At 38.2% G+C, this 23571-nt stretch overlaps 1 protein-coding gene across 1 annotated transcript in view; it reads right to left on the bottom strand.

Moving 5' to 3' along the window:
- Positions 1-23571, bottom strand: part of NR1D2 (nuclear receptor subfamily 1 group D member 2) — a 437579-nt gene that overhangs the window by 172179 nt on the left and 241829 nt on the right. Inside the window, exons 5-6 of the mRNA XM_044066215.1 lie at positions 16581-17206; positions 16010-16195 (exon numbers count right to left, since the gene is read on the bottom strand). Coding sequence (XP_043922150.1) covers positions 16010-16195; positions 16581-17206 — 812 coding nt within the window. The remainder of the gene's footprint in view (positions 1-16009; positions 16196-16580; positions 17207-23571) is intronic.

Here is a 23571-nt window from a genome sequence, read left to right as displayed (position 1 = left end):
TAACACAATCAAGTACCATATTTTTATGAATGACACACAAAGGAGTAGGTAGTATCAGCTTTTTCTTTAAAGGCATACTACTCTCTTCTCTACATGCTCTGCAGTTTTCTTCTTCAAACAGCAGAGTGTGTATCCTGGACACTTTAAAAATCAACCCAGCCAAACAAACTTAAGATGCTGCTAGACAATTATAGAAACTATCCACGATGAATCGGTATCCCATTGTGACTGACTGGAAATGGATATCGAACAATGAATCACACCCAGTTATTCATTTCTTGCAACATACTCAATTTATCTCTTTAATTACTAGAGCTAATAAAACCACAAACTGTGAAAGTGTCCTAGACTTAGTATTAATACTAGCTCCTGAAAAACTCAACAGCCAGCATCCTCTTTGACTTGGTCAGTGACTATTCATCCAATTGTGCCTGTAGAAAAAAAAACTTATATATACCATTCACTAATGCCATGTTGCCTGTAATTTAAAACAGTTTCATCTTGACACATTCATTAATATATTAAGGCTAGTAAATTGGAGCCTATTTTGCCAATGTTGCACACTTGACGTAAGTGTTGCCATACAGTGTGTCACCATTTTCCTTGAAAGTTTAATTTCTGTGGCCACTCTAATGAGGTGAAAAAGTTAAACAAGCAAGTCTGCTCTGGATTACTCCAAAAAATCAACAGATAGTCCTATAGTTTTATATGCAGTATACCCATGCTGTGCACACAACTACACAGCAAAGTAACATCCCTAATAATAATAGCTATAAAAATACTAACAGGCACAACAAAAAATGTGTTAATATAATCCTAAATATTTTTAACAATTCATCAGCAGCCTTTTTGTGCCAAGGCAATTGTAGCAGCCAGATTCTTTCCCACTGAACACCCTCTTGAAATGCCCACTAAATTCTGTTACCACTTCACCAATACATCAAGCACTCAGCAGTAGTTGCTGTGGTACCCATTCAAACTGACGTCACTCCTGCCCTTTCAGGTACCCCGCAGTTATCAGATATCCCAACTTCAGTAGTCTTTAAGCTCTTGAAAAACTGAACACATCATCCTTATCAAGTGACAATTACTTACCACTTTACCTACAGATTAAAAATAATTTGACTGCATACTCCATCTCTATTCTTATATTCTCAAAAATAGGTCTGCCATGGAACATAATATCATAAGCATGAAGTACTCCTGTATGTCTCCTTCATGAAGGTAGCCTTCAAATGATCTTGGTTAGTACAGGTCCACAGCTGTATCACCCTTCCATCACAAAACTATTAGAAAAATATATATCATCTCTATTCTTATATTCTCAAAAATAGGTCTGCCATGGAACATCATATCATAAGCATAAAGTAATCCTGTATGTCTCCTTCATGAAGGTAGCCTTCAACTGATCTTGGTTAGTACAGGTCCACAGCTGTATCACCCTTCCATCACAAAACTATTAGAAAAAAATGTAACCATCAGTAATTGTTAAAGCACCTATATCATACTAACATAATGTCTTCATCTGAAAACCTTCAGACCAGGATAGAGTGCAGAACAGCCCTTTCTATCATTTATAAATCATCTCTGTCATACGCTAAATGATACTAACTCAGTAGAGGTCATATTCTTGGACCTGTTAAATATTTCCGAAATGGTTAGCTATGACACAGTACACCACTGACTTACTATCTTCAGTTTATCTGTCAGATAAGATTACTCTCTCTCTTACCTACCTCCTACCCAGTCTAATGTACAGTTCTCAAATTCTCACAAATCTTAACTCAGCACTCCTGACCTAACTCGAATCTACCTACAACAAGGTAGCTAGATTTGCTGCCCAACAAATCCCATCACTGGTTCTCTCTAAAACACCTAAACTGGCTTGAATTACCTCATCAGCTTCTTCTCTCTCAGCTCCAGATCATCCATTCTATCCTATACCAGCCTTCCTACTGCCCAGCACTATCCCCTCTCATCTCCCATTATTCTCCCTCCAGACTTCTCCGAAGCTCTAACCAAGACCTACTACAAATCTACAAACCCAAGTCTAAATTTGGATGCAACATGTACAGCTATCACCCCACTATTGCCTGGAATAGGCTCCCACTAGAAATCAGGACCCTTACACATCCTAAACAATTTAAGACAGCCACCAAAGAGCACTTTAAAAGTCACTGGTCCTACCACTGCACTCTCCTTCCTTAACATCCCCTTCTTGTCATACCTTAATCTACTTTCTGCCCTTAACTCACTCTTCTCACTAGCTCTCTCTAATCTTCCTTGACTACTTTTTCTACTGTCTTCTAAAATCTATTAAGCAGAGCGCCTTAGAGAAATATTCTATTGTAATTGTCTTGCCTTCATGCAACTATATCATGATAAAACTGGGTTTTTGTAACCACTTACCCCAAAAACTATACTCATCTTAATGACATATTTATTTTTATACATCTTGAAATAGTTAGGCTATACTATTGACACTGTATAACATTGTATTGCTACTTAATGCCTTGTAATAATCCTGTAACATTGCTGTTTAATGCTAATTCATAAAGAAAATTGTATAATATGTTGGAGTTTTTCTCCCTGGGACTCTGTTGAAAAAGGGTTCTTCAGCTCAGTCGGACAATCCTGGTCAACAAATGTAAAATAAATAAATAAAAATAAGGTCATTACACTAGTTCAGGTAATATTCTTCCCTTACTTCACACATTACTTGGTGTCCGAAAGGTTCCACCTTTGGCTCCCTCTTTTTTACTACATTTATTAGTATGAGATTTGTCTGCTATCCTGAATGCATTATTCAATATAAGATTATACTACACTGTTGCTCTTTTTTAAATCTCTCCCTGAAATAACCAATGCATTCCAAATTACCTTTATCAGAGTTAAGGTACAGGAAGGATATGACTTCAGACTTAATACCGAGAAAACTAAGACACAATCTTCTATGCAGGACTGTTTCAGCCTTTAGACTTAACTGAAATCTAGCTCCTTAATGTGGACGATGCATCTCTTCATATTGCTTGATGTTACTTTGAATTCTGCCCTTATATTTGAACACCATGTCACTAAAACTGTGCATCAGTGCACATGCAGACTTGGCATGCTGTACCATGTAAGTCAGTATATGATGCCCAAGTGCATTCACCACCATTACAGCCTTTATTCATCTTAGGTTTTTCGCACATGCATGCTAACCAACCCAAGCACATCTCTAATATTTAGATTGCATCAAGAACATTGTATTTTTTTACAAATTTATATCTTGCTATCCTTTAAAATACATCACTGCCTCTCCCAAAAAACAAACAACTGGCCTGAACTTGAAAATAAGCTGCCTGCTTCTACACTAGAAATACCACACCTTATGTCACCTACCAGAATGCCTATCTCTAATTCCCTTTTTTCAATAATTAGACTGACACTCTTCAGTCTACAAACACAGTTTTCATTAAGCTCATTTGCTATGAGTTGCTACATACTGAGCTAATCACTCCAGACTCAGACCAACTTCAACAGCAAACTCTGCCATTGAAGCCAAAACTACCTGGGATAAGTGAATTTTGCTTGATTTTACTTAATACTGAGTATACTGATACAATCTGCACTGTCTCTAGTTGATTTTAGTATCCTTGCTTTGATTTAAAATTACTGCTCTTCCTCTCTGGTAGAATAAAAATACAGACTAGTTCTAGGCTTGTGCTTGTTACTGAGGTAAAAATCTAGGGTCTATATTATAACAGCAAATGATCAAAAGATCGAACGCTATTATATTGACCCCTTAAAGTCAAAAACTTAAATGAGCGAACAACCAGAACAGCGAATTCTTTCCCAGGGAAAGAAATCACTGTTCCCCAATAAAAATAATAATAATAAAACACATGAAACACTATTTTAAGTGGGGTGGATATGCCCCCCCTGTGCCCCACACCCTCTCTACTTAAATATACCAACTCCGAGATCGCACTGCAGTGGAGGAAATGGCACAACCCGGACAGCCGGCCCAGCAATTTCTTTCCCTGGGAAAGAAATCACTGTTCTGGTTGTTTGCTCTTTTTAGTTTTTGACTTTAAGGGGTTGATATAACAGCGTTCGATCTTTTGATCGTTTGCTGTTATAAAGTAGACCCAAAATCTAGTGTATTGCTGTTAGCTGATGCGTTCTACTGAAATTTTCTTGCTATTTTCTATTGTTATACATAAGGTGTTTTAGTGCAACTACACTATTGCAATATGCACTATATAAACACGTGTCCTAACCTACAACCATACTTATATCTCTTTTTACTTATAGACTCTGCATAGTTAGCTGTTATTAACGGAACTTACAAAGATGCACAACTTTCAATACGTTAGTAAAAAAATAATCAACACTAATTTTACTCCAGAGGCTTCTATATGAAATCCACATATCCCCAAATCCCTTAGACCCTGTACTGTCATAATTAACATGCACTGAAAGTGCTTTCTAAGACCATAAAATACTGCTGCCATCGGGCCTGCCAATATATCTGGATGTGTAATAAATCATGCTAAGCATGCCCTGGCAGAGCCACTCCTCAAACTGCTCAACCTACGTTTAGCTACATGTTTTGTCTCTGAAGTTTGGCACATCACTGTGGTGAAGACCTTGCATAACAGTGTCCCTATCACTGACCCAAGGAATTACTTACTCATCAGCCTGACAAGCGCCTCATCTGTAATTTTCATTTCTTTCTTTATTTAAATTTTCTTACCATGATCAAACAATGACAAATTACAGGCTCAGTCCAGGTCACATCATAATTTAACAAAACGATGTGCGGTATGTGAATAGCAGTGGGTTGCATTTATGAGTAAGCATAGACAGTCTAACACACAATATATACATAGAAGATCTAATAAACCACATACATCAACAGTTACATAGCTGGTATAGAAAAGGTAGAGTAGCTAAATGGAGATGACAAGAAGCAACTGTATAAGGGATCAACCTTCCAAACATTAGTGGGTGCATGCAACACAAAAGCTGGAAACAGACATTTTAAAAAGCTGTCATACATAATAGGTGGGAATAATAACTTCTTATCATAATGGCTACACTAAACATATTACTTTGGAATGTGAATGGCCTCATAGGTATAGACAAATGGGTAAAAGTATTGAATTATATTAAGAAATGCAGAGTGCAAATGCTAATGCTGCAGGAGACATACTTGGAAAGAAGTGAGCATGTGAATTTGATAAAGAAAGGATTTCAGGATGGATATTCAGCAGAATACCAGGGAAAAGGGAAGTACATATACTAATTGCAAATGGAGCTCCAATAGTGACAGAAAAGAGAAAAAAGATAGTAATGGTAATTTTGTGGTAATTTTGCGGTAGTAAGGGGCTACTGGCAAGGCAGGAAGATTACAATGGCAAGTAGTTATATTCCACCTAAAACTGCTATCATGGAGCTTAATAAAATTTTGGGAGAACTAGTCATCTTTTGGCAGGAAATATTATTTACAGGTGGGGACTAGAACTTGATTTCCAACAGTGATGATGTACTGGGGGACATAGAAAGCAAAATATAGCACAAGAGAGTACATTTCTGAACAAATTTATGAAAATATTTGGTATGGAAGATCTGAATTCAGTAATAGAAACCTTGGAAGAATTTACATATTATTTCCCAAGGTACGATAACTGGACTAGACTTGACAGAAATTACATTTCACAGGAAAATTTGCATTTAATTGAAGGCTTTGACACACATCCAATAACTATCTCAGATCAAGCATCAACAACAATTAAGATAAAACGTACAGTAATGAAGTAAAAATGAGACAATGGCACTTCCTCATCAACCTGTTAAAAAGAAAGGAATTTAAGGAATGGATAGTGAAAATTATTTGAGAGTCATTGAGGAGGGCAGAAATTTCTTCAGAAGTTATAGTTAGTGAGTGGGATAAAATGAATGTGGAATTCAAAAATACGGTAGAAATGAAAGAAAAAGCAGTATGGTTAAGAAGTAACAAGAATTATTTAGAGGGCATGACAAAGTTTAAGGTATTGCAAAATAAAGGGGAATCTCACAGAAAAAGAAGATGCAACTGCAAAGTGTAAAGAGAAAATAGGAGTATCTGGATAATAGAAAAAATGCAGTTAAGCAAGTGTTTTTTTTTTTGATAATAACTCCAGAGCACAAAAAAAGCTTTTTAGTAGGACTTGGTCAACAGAAAGTAGAAAGAGCTATCACCAAACTTAGGGAGTCCATAATGAGTAAAATAACCAGAGATCCTGTAGAGGTATTAGAGATTTTTCGGAAATTTTATGAAAATTTGAACAAATTAGGGGAATGTGGAAATCCCATCAAGAAAAAGCACAAATGAGAATATTTATGGAAGACTTAGGCTTGCCAAGGTTAGAGGTGGAAGAGGTTAAACAATTAATAGTTAAGATAGGAGGAGATTACATAAAAATGGTGAAGTATGATCAATAATCAGGAAAGTCCTCAGGAAAACACGACATTCCTGTGGAAGTTTGGAAGCTAGAAAAGAAAAAAAATGATAAAGACTGGAAGGTTTTGTTTAACATTATTTTAAAAGGAGGGAAAGCACTAAAATCCCGAAAGAAAGCTGTGGTGGTTGTAATGCCTATAGATTGTAAAGATTCCATCTGCTTCATATAGGCCCATTTCAATTTTAAATCATGATTATAAAATATTTATGTCTATAATAGCAAAAAAGAATGGCAAAGGTGTTGCCAAATTGATAGATATGGATCAATGTGTTTTTGTGGAGGGGGCAAACATTTGACAACATTAACAGAACAATGATGATCCAGAGGGAAACAGAATGTAAGAAAACACTGTTGTTGTTGGGTCTTGATGCACAGAAAGTATTCAACAGAGTACGCTGAGATTTTACGACTAGGGCAATGAAAGCATTTCCATTCCCTGATATAATAATAAGGTTAATTAGGGAGATAAATGAGGGATCAGAGTGTGAGGGTTCCTCTCTGATGAGTTGTGCCTGAACAGAGGAACCAGGCAAGGGGTTCCCTCTTTCCCCTTTGTTATTTAATTTATACTTAGAGCCACTGGCAAGGAAAATAAGGGTCTAAGAAATACAAGGATATAATTGGTATGGTAATCAAGTAAAGTTGACTTTATTTGCAGACAATATCATTTTGTACCAGATAAAACATGGAAAAGGACATCTCAGTGTTGTGGAACATTCCAAGACAGTTTCAAGTCTTTTCGGGATATAAACTTAATGAGGACAAAACAAAGGCTATAGCTGTGAACTGTATACCCACACATGAATTTGTTCAGCAATACCCATATTTATGGGGCTACAATAAAATTAAGTATTTAGCAGCATGGATTAAAAAGGATTATAAACTTCCTTTAAAAGGGGGATCAATTTTTCCCGGGGGAAAGGGGACAAGAGCTGCCATGGGGGGTTTATTTCATGGGTTCCCGGTTTTGGAAAGGTCTTCCCACCCCAACCTTTTTCAAGGCTCCTAAAACCACCCAGCACAAAAAGGAAAAACTGGGGGTTTGCCCAATCCGAAGTCACCCAGCACTATCAGGTTTTACCTCTTATCATGCGTTTCGGCCCCAAAATCCGGACAATACCAAGAAAGGAGGTGGGGTATCCATATTCATCAAAGACACCCACACCTCAAGACTGGTGGCAACGCACGATGCATCGGAGACCATCCAGGTGCAATTAACCATAGGCAAGACTGCTCTACAAATTGTAGCATGTTACAGGCCACCCTCACAAACTCAGGAACCTCACATGGCCTTCCTGAAAACACTAGAGGGATAAATGTATCACCAAACACCATCATACTAGGTGACTTCAATTACCCTAATATAGACTGGGAACACTACTCAAGCCCAAACACCCTAGCCCAAAAGTTCCTGGAATTCATAAACTCAAATGCCATGGAACAACTAGTCACCATCCCCACAAGAGGAGAAAACATACTTGATCTCATTATCACGAACATGGGAGCACAATGTTCAACACCGGAAGTATACCCCTCACTGGTGAGATCAGATCACAAACTAATCTCGCTGGAGGTCCTCATCCCACCCCCACCTGAAATAAAAAAGACCACAGTAAAGAACTTCTCAAGAGCCGACTTCACACTTCTAAAGACTAGTGTGGTCTCCTTTAAGGCCCCCGAGCCGGCAGAAAACAGTACTCAAGCCGCTGAATCACTTACAAATGCCTTCTACCAGCACCTGCAGGACTGCATGGATAAGGCAATCCCAAGCAAAACAAAGACTCTTTGTACAAAAGGCAAGCGTCCAGTCTGGTGGACCCCAGCCATAAACAAACTCTACAACAAAAGGAGGAAGCTACTACAAGATAGAGCAAAATCCTTAAAAGGTAAGACACCCTTGATCACTATAAGTAAAAACTAAGAGCTCTCATAAAATCATCCAAAGCAAATTTTGAGAGAAAAATAGCTAAAGACGACAATCATAAGGCCTTCTTTAGCTATGTTAGAAACCTGGGAGGAAACTCCCAGATATGCTCAGAACTAGTTCAAAATGATGTGAAGATTACTGATCCTACAGACATTGCCAACATACTGGCTGACAGGTTCAGTGCAAACTTCTCCCCTCCCCAAAGGAGAGATATCTATATCAGCGATTGCAGCCCCCAAACATCTCCAACGCCCAAGTGAGAACTGCTCTCTCCAAAGCAAAAAACACAGAATCCATGGGACCTGATGGTGTCCCCGGCTGTGTGCTCCACGAACTCAACGAGGAATTAAACCCACAGCTAGGACAGCTGTTTAATCATAGTCTTACCTCTGGATCGCACCCAGGGAGTGGCGCACTGCAACTGTGGTCCCACTTCACAAAGGCGGTGCCTCCACCGACCCTGGAAATTACCGCCCATTAGCTTGACAAGCCTTATCTGCAAAGCCATGGAGAGGATCATAATGGACCTCATAAATAAAGACATAGGAATTTGCAGACTTTGGATCCATCCCAGTTTGGCTTTGTCAAAGGCAGATCATGCCTTCTAAACTTGGTTGACTTTTTCAAACAGTCACCAAAGCCATTGATGAGGGAAAGGCAGTCCATACAGCCTACCTCGATCTGGCGAAGGCCTTCGATACAATACCCCACTCGGGTATCATTGAAAAACTCATCAGCTTAAATGTTAACCCATACACCACAAGATGGGTTGCAAACTGGCTGAGTGACAGAACCCACAGGGTCAGAGTTGCTGGCACCATGTCAGACTCAAAGCCTGTCACAAGTGGTGTACCACAGGGCTCAGTCCTGGGCCCACTCTTGTTTGGCATCTACTTTTCCGAAGTACAAGCAAACACAGGAGGGTTATGGCTGACAAAGTTTGCAGATGACTGCAAACTCGGTGCCATAGTAGAAAACACATCTGACACAGATATCCTTCAGAAGGGTCTCACAGAAACGGATAACTGGTGCCAGAGCCATGGCCTAAAGTTAAATGCCAAAAAATGCATAGTCATACCCTTCGGAAAAACAAGGTTACCCCTAGCTACCAAATAGGTGGCAATCCACTGAGCACAGAAGAAGTTATCAGGGACCTGGGGACCAGGTTGATAGTAGTCTGTCATTCGACACCCATGTAGCTAAAGTAGTTAGGAAGACCTTCTACATTGCCCACCTTATCATGAAGGGATTCTCATCTAGATCAAGGGAGGTCATAGTCTCCCTATACTCATCACTCATCAGACCAATGATTGAGTACAATGCCCCATTCGAATGTATCTGACCCGACACTTGCAGCAGCTGGAGAGGCCACAAAGTTCCTCACCAAAAGGATAAAGGGTCTCAAACATCTGTCCTATGCTGCCCGACTGAAAGAACTCCAGCTCTATTCAGTCGCACACTTGCTCAGAGGTGACCTTTGCCTAACATACAAGGCCATGTCAAACCCAGATTTGATGAATATGCTTCACCTCAAAAATCTAGATCCGTCAGAGTCACAAGGGCGGAGACTTAAACCTCGACACGGCTATTAATAGGACGTGCTGGAGGGATAGATTCATCACCCAAAGACTCCCTATGCTGTGGAATAAAATCCCGGTATATGTGAGGCAGAGCACCTCGCTGGCCTTGTTCAAGAGAAATCTTGACCAATGGATGGGAGATCGCAGATATACCCCAGGGATTACCTCAGTGTCACTGCTCAACAGAGGCACAGCAAAATAATGGGTATAGTTCCCCATACTAAAGGGGTGGCGTAAGCCACAAAACTATGGGCTAGGCTTGTAAATGCCCTCGGGCAGATAGCCTAGTATGAACCTATGAACCTATGAACCTATGAACATCACTGTGGTGAAGACCTTGCATAACAGTGTCCCTATCACTGACCCAAGGAATTACTTACTCATCAGCCTGACAAGCGCCTCATCTGTAATTTTCATTTCTTTCTTTATTTAAATTTTCTTACCATGATCAAACAATGACAAATTACAGGCTCAGCCCAGGTCACATCATAATTTAACAAAACGATGTGCAGTATGTGAATAGCAGTGGGTTGCATTTATGAGTAAGCATAGACAGTCTAACACACAATATATACATAGAAGATCTAATAAACCACATACATCAACAGTTACATAGCTGGTATAGAAAAGGTAGAGTAGCTAAATGGAGATGACAAGAAGCAACTGTATAAGGGATCAACCTCCCAAACATTAGTGGGTGCATGCAACACAAAAGCTGGAAACAGACATTTTAAAAAGCTGTCATACATAATAGGTGGGAATAATAACTTCTTATCATAATGGCTACACTAAACATATTACTTTGGAATGTGAATGGCCTCATAGGTATAGACAAATGGGTAAAAGTATTGAATTATATTAAGACATGCAGAGTGCAAATGCTAATGCTGCAGGAGACATACTTGGAAAGAAGTGAGCATGTGAATTTGATAAAGAAAGGATTTCAGGATGGATATTCAGCAGAATACCAGGGAAAAGGGAAGTACATATACTAATTGCAAATGGAACTCCAATAGTGACAGAAAAGAGAAAAAAGATAGTAATGGTAATTTTGTGGTAATTTTGCGGTAGTAAGGGGCTACTGGCAAGGCAGGAAGATTACAATGGCAAGTAGTTATATTCCACCTAAAACTGCTATCATGGAGCTTAATAAAATTTTGGGAAACTAGTCATCTTTTGGCAGGAAATATTATTTACAGGTGGGGACCAGAACTTGATTTCCAACAGTGATGATGTACTGGGGGGCATAGAAAGGAAAATATAACACAAGAGAGTACATTTCTGAACAAATTTATGAAAATATTTGGTATGGAAGATCTAAATTCAGTAATAGAAACCTTGGAAGAATTTACATATTATTTCCCAAGGTACGATAACTGGACTAGACTTGACAGAAATTACATTTCACAGGAAAATTTGCATTTAATTGAAGGCTTTGACACACATCCAATAACTATCTCAGATCAAGCATCAACAACAATTAAGATAAAAATGTACAGTAATGAAGTAAAAATGAGACAAAGGCACTTCCTCATCAACCTGTTAAAAAGAAAGGAATTTAAGGAATTGATAGTGAAAATTATTTGAGAGTCATTGAGGAGGGTAGAAATTTCTTCAGAAGATATAGTTAGTGAGTGGGATAAAATGAATGTGGAATTCAAAAATATGGTAGAAATGAAAGAAAAAGCGATATGGTTAAGAAGTAACAAGAATTATTTAGAGGGCATGACAAAGTTTAAGGTATTGCAAAATAAAGGGGAATCTCACAGAAAAGAAGATGCAACTGCAAAGTGTAAAGAGAAAATAGGAGTATCTGGATAATAGAAAAAATGCAGTTAAGCAAGTGTTTTTTTTTTTTTTTGATAATAACTCCAGAGCACAAAAAAGCTTTTTAGTAGGACTTGGTCAACAGAAAGTAGAAAGAGCTATCGCCAAACTTAGGGAGTCTATAATGAGTAAAATAACCAGAGATCCTGTAGAGGTATTAGAGATTTTTCGGAAATTTTATGAAAATTTGAACAAATTAGGGGAATGTGGAAATCCCATCAAGAAAAAGCACAAATGAGAATATTTATGGAAGACTTAGGCTTGCCAAGGTTAGAGGTGGAAGAGGTTAAACAATTAATAGTTAAGACAGGCGGAGATGACATAAAAATGTTGAAGTATAATCAATAATCAGGAAAGTCCTCAGGAAAACACGACATTCCTGTGGAAGTTTGGAAGCTAGAAAAGAAAAAAAATGATAAAGACTGGAAGGTTTTGTTTAACATTATTTTAAAAGGAGGGAAAGCACTAAAATCCTGAAAGAAAGCTGTGGTGGTTGTAATGCCTATAGATTGTAAAGATTCCATCTGCTTCATATAGGCCCATTTCAATTTTAAATCATGATTATAAAATATTTATGTCTATAATAGCAAAAAAGAATGGCAAAGGTGTCGCCAAATTGATAGATATGGATCAATGTGTTTTTGTGGAGGGGGCAAACATTTGACAACATTAACAGAACAATGATGATCCAGAGGGAAACAGAATGTAAGAAAACACTGTTGTTGTTGGGTCTTGATGCACAGGAAGTATTCAACAGAGTACGCTGAGATTTTACGACTAGGGCAATGAAAGCATTTCCATTCCCTGATATAATAATAAGGTTAATTAGGGCGTTAAATGAGGGATCAAAGTGTGAGGGTTCCTCTCTGATGAGTTGTGCCTGAACAGAGGAACCAGGCAAGGGGTTCCCTCTTTCCCCTTTGTTATTTAATTTATATTTAGAGCCACTGGCAAGGAAAATAAGGGTCTAAGAAATACAAGGATATAATTGGTATGGTAATCAAGTAAAGTTGACTTTATTTGCAGACAATATTATTTTGTACCAGATAAAACATGGAAAAGGACATCTCAGTGTTGTGGAACATTCCAAGACAGTTTCAAGTCTTTTCGGGATATAAACTTAATGAGGACAAAACAAAGGCTATAGCTGTGAACTGTATACCCACACATGAATTTGTTCAGCAATACCCATATTTATGGGGCTACAATAAAATTAAGTATTTAGCAGCATGGATTAAAAAGGATTATATTTTGGCAGTTAAGGATATGAGGGAAGGGTCTATATTACATGATTGAATGGTTAAATATTCAAATACGTAATAGGTGACCTGTAATAATCGAACCACCACAATGTCAAACGGAAAATAAAAAAATTAAAACCCACCCAAACAAACCATTTAAACACTCTACGCAGGAGGGCAAACCCATCTGCACCCCCCACATGGGGGGCTGCACCCCCCGCTACTTAAATATACCAACTCCGAGATCGCACTACAGTGCAGACAATGGAAAACTTCAATTTCTGCACTGTACGGAGATCTCCACTTAACTGTTCGACATTGTGGCGGTTCAATTATTATGGGTCGACTATTACATGTTCGAATATTTGACCATTCGATCACATAATATAGACCCATGTGGGAAGAGACTAAACAAAAGATAATACAAAACCTGAGAAATTGGAAGCTCTTGTTTATGGATATGTATAGCAAGATACAAGCAGTAAAAATATTTTTACTCCCATTAGTTTTATATACAGGTCAGGCATATTTTTATCAACTAAAGGAGAAGTTGTGGAAGTAATTAATAAAGAGTTAAAGTATTTTATACAGGAGGGGAAGATGGCAAGGGTCTAATGGGATAAGTTGATCCTTCCAACAGAAGAAGGTGGTTTAGGATTACCTGATTTGAATAGATATATTTAGGCTACACGGTTAAGGCTCATAGACATAACACAAACAGAAAGCTATAATTTAAAGTGGAAAGGGATGATGATGAAGTGGGGTGGTGTCAAGAAATAAGGAAAGAGTGGAATTCTGAATGCAGATCCTTAAGGAGAATAACAACAGCTGTACAGAATATTATATTCATAAAATAGCAGAAAGTATTCTAAGAACTACGCCAAGATGAGAATGGAGAAAGGAGATTCTGTTAATACGGATGAGTGCAATTACGGGTAAATAAAATGGGCAAAAGGGGGCTGGAATTTACTGGAGAAAACTGGCAAAAGAACCAAGGCATTGGGGGCAAATAAATAGAGAGAGACAAATGTAATAGGATGGGAAGAGGCCATAAAGACATTTGGGCTGCAGAACAGAGACTGCCTTCCTTATCAGGAATTGATTATCAGAGTGTAGGCAAGGAGAAAGGGACAGGGTCTTGTTAAGTTCAATTCTGGTCCCTCCCAAAAAGCAATTACTAGGAAATGGAAGTCAGAGTATAAACCAACTGTATCTGAAGTTGTGAATATTGTAACAGAGATAAAAGAACTGGAAGTGGGATATTTAGAAAAGGGTAGAAGCAAATTACATAGAAAAAAATGGAAACTGAGGAAACAATACATACAACATAATGTTTTGTAAGAACAGTAAGGTTTAAGGGAAGGCAGGAGATAATCAATTTATGTAATACTGGATTGATGATAAACATGTGATGTATAATATTTGTAACTTTGTACATGTTAACATGGTTTGTTTTATTTAATATAAATGTATGTTATTCTATGTCTTAAGTGATAATTCAATAAAGATGTTAAAAAAAAAGAAAAGTTAGAGCAGAGTTAATGTAGAAGTAGAAGTGGTGGAGATATGAGTGGTAGTTGCTAGGTTAGGAAATCTAATACATACTAATAAATTGAAAAAGGGGATTTGATTACATGTGTACTGGGTTTAGAGCAGTAATGGTGTGCTAAACTAAATCACAGTTTAGGACGACTGATCTAATCATGCCATAGAACGTATTATTACTGACCGCATAAACTATGACATCAAATCTCATGTTACACTTGATCCTTGGCAAAATGGTTTTGTCAATGGAAGATCCAACCTAATGAATTTGGTTAACTTCTTTGAGAGAGTTATGTAAACTGCTGACAGTGGCAGTCCTGCTCACACAGTTTATCTTGATTTGGCCAAGGCGTTCAACAACATATCCCATGCTAGGATTTTCAGTAAGCTTAATGATTTAAAAAAATAGAATACTATTAAAATAGATCACTATCCGGTGAGATGGCTACCAAATTGGCTAAAATACAAAAGCAGTAGGTGCCTCATTAAAAATTATGAGCATAAACAGTGGTGCCCTCCAGGACTGAGTGTTGGGACTCATCTTTTTCAACATTTACTTTTCTGTTCTCCAAAATGGAAACTAGAACTTGTGGCTAACTAAGTTTGCAGACCATTGCAAGCTGGGAGTTACTGTCAAATTCTTCTCTGATAACTAAACACTTCAACTGGAACTTATATTCATAAGCACCTGGTGTACTGAAAATGGACTTAAATTAAAGGCAAAAAAATGCAATATTGTCATATTTGGCATTCCTCAGTACACAGCATAAACAGTACTCCACTTCAAAATGAAAATATAGTTAGTGACCTTGGAACATAATAATTTACCCTTTTTCAGTCATTACATGATAACAGTAGTCAGAAATATTATTCTGATGAAGTCTATTGTTAAATATTGAGAATGAAAGTGCTAAATAAAGAGGTATGTGTTTTTACGCCTGTGATGATTTTTGTTAATAATTTCCATTTTCTCAACTTTCTGGATCCTAGGCCTATGGTGAGTTATTAAATTTAATATCAGTAAAATGAGCAAAATGAACATAGAAAGTTCTTGTACTGGCAACAGATCACTATCATAATTATACAGTTACCATTAGCATGAAATTACTTTTCGTTGGCATTATTCAATACTGGGAAGGCCTTTCACACCAAAGTAAGAACATTCAATTGGCAACATACATTTTTGGACATCTACGTAATTATCAACAGTGGAGAATCTCAGACTTGAAAAACAAAGGAGCTTTAATCACATGCATGGGAAATTTGGTTAACTAGTAGGGTTCAGTGACCCAGAAGATAGGATAGCTGGTAGATAAAAGAAAAAGAAACAGCAAAAAGTTAATACACTTTAGTTTGAATACTGCTTAGGATAGTTTTAATCCAAACCTCTTTATTTACCTCAAATGTTCCAGCTTTCAACAAATTAATCTGATCATGCTGTGAGAGATCTCTGAACCCAGGAACACGCTTGGCAAATTCTACTACCTCCTTCACTGCAGGAGTAAAACTCTTTGAAAACTCTTCCCATATTTCATGTCCAGTCTTATTGTGATCTATATATGGGGATGCATTCATTGGGCAAACCTAGATTAAAAGAAAAAAGAAAAAACTTTCAGATAAGTTGAGCACATTGCTTTCATGTGTTCTTAGAAAATATAGTTTTCACCATAAATTAATATCTAATCACAGGAATGCATAGTGTACTTATAACATTCACTAACCTAATACAGTGTTTAATACTGTAAAAATATCACACAGCTAATATAATTATACTCCTTTTAAATTATAACCATTAGAGATAAAATGACAAATTTAATACTGAACTGACAGATACAATTAACGTTTAGCTATCAACTGTCAGACAACGATGTAAAAGTACAACTTCAATCTTTCAGTTTCTGAAGGAATTTAAAAATGTTAATTTATCCAGAACTGATATTTTAACATATTATACAAATACTTATTGTACCATATGCATCCTCTTTCTGGCACTGTAGAGGTGGCCACTCATGTTTCCATTCTGATGACCAACTATACGTTTCCTGCTGCACAGTTTAGAGCAACAGTCACTGAAAATGTTACGACTCTGCCTATTTATAAAATCATTAGTGCATTCGTTCTGGCAGCATGTTGTATTATTATCTTTGTGCAATCCACTACCCCTCCAGTATCCTCTACATTCAGAGAAGCTGACCCCATTCTGCACAGCAGAACAATGTCCATTGGTCCAGTCACACACTTTCCTGGAAGAATGAATTTGCCTCTCTTCCTTTGTTGCCAAGTTCTTGGCAGTTATGACAGGCTGTTCCTGGTTATACAAAAAAGTTGCCTTGTGGATCTGAGAAACTGTACCATTAACTTCTTTGCCACTGTCAGCGGCTTGAACAATGCATGTCCTAGCTGTTGCTGTTTCCTGATAATTTCTGGCTGGCTGCATAAACTGCAAGTCTGCTTCTATTTCTAAATGGCTTAGAAGCTCCTGATGCTTTGGTTGCAATTTACTTATCTCTGTGTTCATCATGTTCTTCATTGCACTCTGCATTTCTTTCAACATTCTTTGTTTTTCACGCTTAGGAATTCGTCCAAATCTCACAGCTGTTGAAATAAACATTAAGAAATAAGACATTTTTTAACATCAGAGCACAACCTACATCAAAACTATATGCAACAAGCTTGAATAATTTATGCCATTTCTCAAAGAGGTGACAACACAGTCATCCTCAGGCATGTGATTAATAACATCTGTAGTATTTTACTGTTCGTCACATGTGCATGTACTGCAGTGAAATTTATTAACTTTTGCTGACAACAGTGCCTCCAGAGAGCTCTGGGAAGACAAGTTTATAAAAGTAACAGAAAGCAATATCAGTGAAAGGTATATCTTAAATAGAATAAACCACACTGGAGCCGGAATCAAGTTGACTCTGGCTCCAGTGTGGTTTGTTTTATTTGGTTTTCTCCTTTTCATGGCTTTTTAAGTGTGTATCTTGAATAGAAATTGCTGCTGTGCCGTGTCTATGAGTTACTTACTGCCAACACTGAAAAGCGTGCAGCCTAGGTCTATCTGTGCCATGGCTAAGTAGCTTTGAATACAAGCACACTACATCAACCATTCCTACTGTATGTGAGGCTGGGTAAGGAGGTCCTGGATTACAGCCAGAACAACTGCAAAGGTCATCAAGAGAAAGCAAGATACCTTTCTGGTGAAAATTAGGCAGGCACAAGATAGCAGTGTTTTGTCTTCGTGTTTCAGTAGCAAAATATATAGCATCATTGTCAAAATAAAGAGTGATAAAGAATGAATAAATACAAACTAATTTTGCAAAATTAGACGTGTATTGTCTATAATAACATGCTAATTTAAGGGAAACAGAACAAGCCATCCAACTCGGGGAAATACTATCTAAAATAACCCCTCCAACTATCTTTAGGGAGCAGGTCTCGGATGCACTCTCTGAGGCCAAGAATACAGCTTAGATGTATCCAATAATATCCCAGGATGCCTCCTAAATGGCCTGAAATATTATTTATATGGGCCACTAGAGACACTATTCAACCACAGCTTGTGCAAAGGCTTCATGCCACATGAATAGAAAACTGCAATAGTCATCCCTATGCACAAGACAGCACCATCAACAGTTCCCTGGAACTACAGACCCATTAGTCTGACAAGTCTCTCCTGCAAAGCCTTGGAAAGAAATATCATGGAAATGATCAACAGTGACATAATAAAACCTTCAAACACTGGACTTAACCCAGTTTGGTTTTGTCAAAGGCAGATCATGCCTACTCTGAACCTGATTTACTTCTTTGAGAAGGTCAGCAAGGCAACAGATGAGGGCAAAACAGTGCAGCCTGCTTACCTTGATCTACTTAAGACATCTGATACAATACCTGATTTGGACACTATAAACAAACTCATGGAGTAAGGCATAAACCTCTGTGTAACTCGCTGGATAGTCAGCTGGCTCACATACAAGATCCAGGATGTTAGGACTGTTGACAACATCTCCACCAAAAGACTGGTCACCAGTGGAGTTCCCTAAGGCTCTGCTCTGTGCCCTCTCCTTTTTGGCATCTATTTTTGCTAAGTCAAGGCCAGTGTCAAGGGCCTCTGATTTACCACGTTTGCAGATATTTGCAAGCAATCATATAACCGCCTTCCCCAAGATACTAACATCTTACATAAATGTCTAGCACAGAAAAATGACTGGTGTCAAAACCATGGCTTAAAACTCAGTGTTAAGAAATGTATAACAGTACATTTCGGGAAGTCAACCACCCAGGAAAACCACATCATTGATATAACACCCCTAAAAGCAGACACAGTAGTCAGGGATTTGGGGACTCATGTAGATAGTAACCTGGCTTTTGCCCAACAGGTATATGTCTAAGATAGTAAGAAAATCATTCTATGTCATTCATCTTATAAGTAAGGACATGACATCTAGGTAGTAAGAAAATCATTCTATGTCACTCATCTTATAAGTAAGGACATGGCATCTAGGTAGTAAGAAAATCATTCTATGTCACTCATCTTATAAGTAAGGACATGGCATCTAGGTAGTAAGAAAATCATTCTATGTCACTCATCTTATAAGTAAGGACATGGCATCTAGGTAGTAAGAAAATCATTCTATGTCACTCATAAGTAAGGACATGGCATTTAGGTAGTAAGAAAGTCATTCTATGTCACTCATCTTATAAGTAAGGACATGGCATCTAGGTAGTAAGAAAATCATTCTATGTCACTCATCTTATAAGTAAGGACATGGCATCTAGGTTCAGGGAAGTCATCATGCCATTGTACTCAGCCCTCATCGTGTACTCAGCCCACATCAGACCCGTCATTGAGTGTAACACCCCTTTGGCATGAACCTGACCAGGCACATGGAACAACTGGAATGACCACAGAGGTTCCTCACAAAAAGAATACAGGGTGTAAACACCATACCCTATGCAGATAGCCTCAAAGTCCTATCTGTGTGCTCTGTTTCCTACAGACTGCTAAGAGGAGATTTATGTCTGACATACAAGGCATCCTTGGATCCTGCTCTGATAGACCTTTTTCATATCTGCAAAAATGAACAGTAGCAGAATTACTAGATATAAGGATTTAAACTTTGTTTGTGACTTACACACCTGTTCCTCCAACATGTTCTGTTTATCTCAAAGAATCCCCATTCTCTGGAATAAGCTTCCCATCCATATAAAGCAGAGCCCTTCTCTAACCCTGCTCAAACGCAACCGGAACCATTGGATGGGAAATCAGAAATTCACCCTGGTCTGACACTCATGGCTCTGATGGCAGAGGCAGCTGTTAAATTATGCCCTAACATACAGTCCTTATAATAATGCTAAGGCACAATAACTCATGGGATACATTTGAGTTGCAGCACTAGGCTTATAAAGGTTCCAGTGGTCGTTAGCCTAGTATACACCTATGATCTTATGAACCTATGAATAATCAGAAACAAAATATAAGGAGTTTATTCATTTATTTATAAACAGATAGTCTTGACTATCTTCCCTGACCTGCATCACTTATAACATGGCAAATAAATGCCTGAAATTTCAGTGAAAAACAACAACAAAACATTACTAATTAATCTAAATTTGGGGGGGGGCAGCTTTTCAAATAACTTAAAGCAAATAAAAACAAGATTAAGTGAAGTCTATATTTACTCACTAAATAAATAAAAATGAAGTTCTGATACACCGTGCATTAATAAGTGTTACAAATAACAATACATTAGAAAGCTAGGACTACCAAATTAATATGTTTTTATTTCATTTATACACAAGACCATATTTAGAACTACAGTCGTAAATGACTGCCTATGCACCCTTAAATGTTAAGCTTCCAGCAGTTCTGCAGAATGAAGTAGCTTGCAGTTCTGTGTGCCAATCAGGAGTTGCAAAACTGGTGCTCTAATAACAGCATCATACCAATAAGACTTAACATGGATGCTTTTATAGCAGCATGTATAGTTCCAGTTTTTTTCTCTTATGTTTTGGGCAAGCGTATCTAATCACAACCCTATACTGAGGCATACTGTAGCTTAAGGAGCAAACATAGTTTATAAACCTATGTGACAGGTGATCTGCAAAAGTTCTAGAGGAGAAAGGGAGGAAACTCAGAATTCTGTTTGCTAAATGCATTATAGAACTCAGATAAAAAAAGCTATAACAGAGAAAAAAAATCATCATAATTGGGTGTTAAAAAACCCACACCCAGTCCAGGATAACATCAAGTCACTAAGACCACTAATATGATAATGGTGTGTGCCTTGTGGAACCCCTTATTTGACTGCTGCAAGCTTGGCAGCAAAATGTCAAGCAGTTACTTAAGCAATAACCGATGACGTGGTGTGGTATATTGAAGATTTCCCCACAGTTGGTGTGGTTTAATCACGAGGGCAAAGTGTGGGTAAAGTTCAATATACCACAACCACGGAGTCGGTTATTGCTATTATACAATGACATTATTTAAAAAAAAATACTTTTCTTACATAATGTCTTTGTATAATGGCGCATTACTGTTCTTCCACTGGTTGTGGTGCACTGCTTCCTTGTTTTGATGTACTGAGCATGCGTATGGGACTTGCATCCCACACATACCCAGTACATCAATGCTTTGAAATGGAAGCAATGGAGAAAAGAAAGTCTCTATTGCTCCGTTTTTTCTTTTTTTTCTTTTGTATTTGTTAAAAAAAATGTTTTTAGCACTTTATACCAATGGAAAATGTCTGGGCGACCGGACCTTTTTCTGTTGGTATATTGTGGGATTTACAAGGCACACTGGCCAATCAGCGTGCACGTTTTGAAATATTAATGGGGGTCATTGTATAATTTACATTTCTCACTAGTTAAAACATTCCAGTCCATAAGACAGAATGGACTGTACAGCCTCCATACCATCCGGAAGAGTGTAGCTGCTCAATTTCCTGAGATGCCCCAGTGGGCTTCTTCTAGGAGGCCTAGAAATGGCTGTCTAGAACAAGCCTGTCCAAAAGCAAACTACAGCAACACAACTTGGGCTTAGTCTTATAACCAGTTCTTTTAAGCTTGTAGAGCACAAAATTAAACTAAGCTTTATGCAAACTGAGTTAGACCAGCTCTGCACATGGCTTAGGACCAATATATCAAGTGAGAACACAAAGGCTTGAGTATAGACATCCACCAACTCATCTGGACTAGTGGCACTGCAATTGTGAAGTTGGCCAAGCAAAGCAATGTTCAAAATGTCTGGGATGATCAGACCATGTCTCCTACACAGCCCAAGAAATAAGTCTAAGGGGTCTACCAGGGTTTTTTTCAGGTGTATCAAGTTCCCCATCAAATCTCTAGTCATAGCATCAATTCGCAAGACCAAATCCAGAGTATGTCTGGATCTTTAGGTAGTAGAAGTAACAGTCTGAGAAAACTCAAACCCCTTTGCAACACACAAAATTTGTTAAAAAAAAAAAACACTAACTCCTCATCAACTGAACAAGAATGTCAGACAACACCTGAAGGGAAGTCCTGAAATTGCCGGGTGGATGGTAGCTGAGGAGGTTCCCACAGTTTTCCCATGTACTCATAGAAAAAATAATAGAGTTTGTGTTACCAACTTTAATTTTCTTAAGTCCAATGTCTGAGTGATAGATAATCATAATCCCACCACCAGCCTTATATGCCCTGTACCTGGCTTGAAGAAAGATAATCTGTAAGAGGAGACAGAGGTAGAAACTTTTCCCAGTTTACACAATGAGGTGAAATGTAACCATATCATATAGATACATAAACCACATCTTCACACACACACACACACACACACACACACACACACACACACACACACACACACACACACACACACACACACACACACACACACACACACACACACTCTGAATCATCTTCCACTCTACAGTTACACAGTTACATAAGCAAACTATTCCACCTCTGTGGCAAGCAAGGACAAGACAGATGGGGTCCAAAAAGGCCAGGCAAGGACAGCAGGAGAGTGGTCAGAAAAACAGACTGTCAGTAAACATTTACATTATAATATATTGGATAGTGACTTCCAAATGGTAGCCCTGCAGACTACTTAGCTTCCAAAATTTGTCAAAAACATAAAGAGACGTCAAGCAGAACAAATCTCAAGCTCAGAGGAAGACCCCTAAGCAGCAATTCTTTAATAAAAGATTGCACAGTCACAGAAACCTGGTTCAAACCTGCGGAGAGCACCCCAGCCTTACCTGGTTACTCATCCTATGATACATTCATACACCAAACTGTGGGCAGTAAAGCCAAAGGATGTGGAGTTTCAATATATATTACAGACATACATACCTCCAGGGTGGTTAAACAGTATGACACACAGGAGACACTCCAGGTGCAGTTAACCACTGACAAGACCCCTATGCAGATAATAGCTAGCTACCAGCCCCCAAATCCATCTCAAGATGCCCAATCCGCCTATCTGGACCTCTTCGAATCTATCAAGATTCAACCCTTTACCGTGATCCTGGGTGACTTTAACTACCCAAACATAGATTGGAAGAACTACTCATGCCAGAACACAAATGCCCATAGATTCCTCAATTTTGTCAATGCAAATGCCTTGGAACAGCTAGTTGATACCCCCACAAGAGGTGATAATATACTGGACTTGGTATTAACCAACATGAGTAACCACTGCAGCATCCCTGCAGTGTCATCCTCCCTGATAAGATTCAACCATAAAGTGGTCACTTTCAAAGTCACCATCTCCCTGATCCCTCTCTAGCTAGGGTCAAACAAAAAAACTTCTCCAAAGCTAATTACAGCCTCCTGAGGGATGGTATAAACAGCATCACAGCCACTTCCCCTCTCTAAGAACTGGTACCAGTATCCAAAAATACACCAAAGCACTATACGAGCATTTATATAGATGTATGGAATCAGAAATAACCGAGACGACTAAATCATCCTCC

This window comes from Protopterus annectens, chromosome 3.part1, assembly GCF_019279795.1.
Source record: "Protopterus annectens isolate FY-2018-M chromosome 3.part1, PAN1.0, whole genome shotgun sequence".
In the NCBI taxonomy this organism is placed as follows: Eukaryota; Metazoa; Chordata; order Ceratodontiformes; family Protopteridae; genus Protopterus; species Protopterus annectens.
The sequence above is the reverse complement of the archived record's forward strand: the minus strand, read 5'-3'. Positions and strand labels throughout refer to the sequence as shown.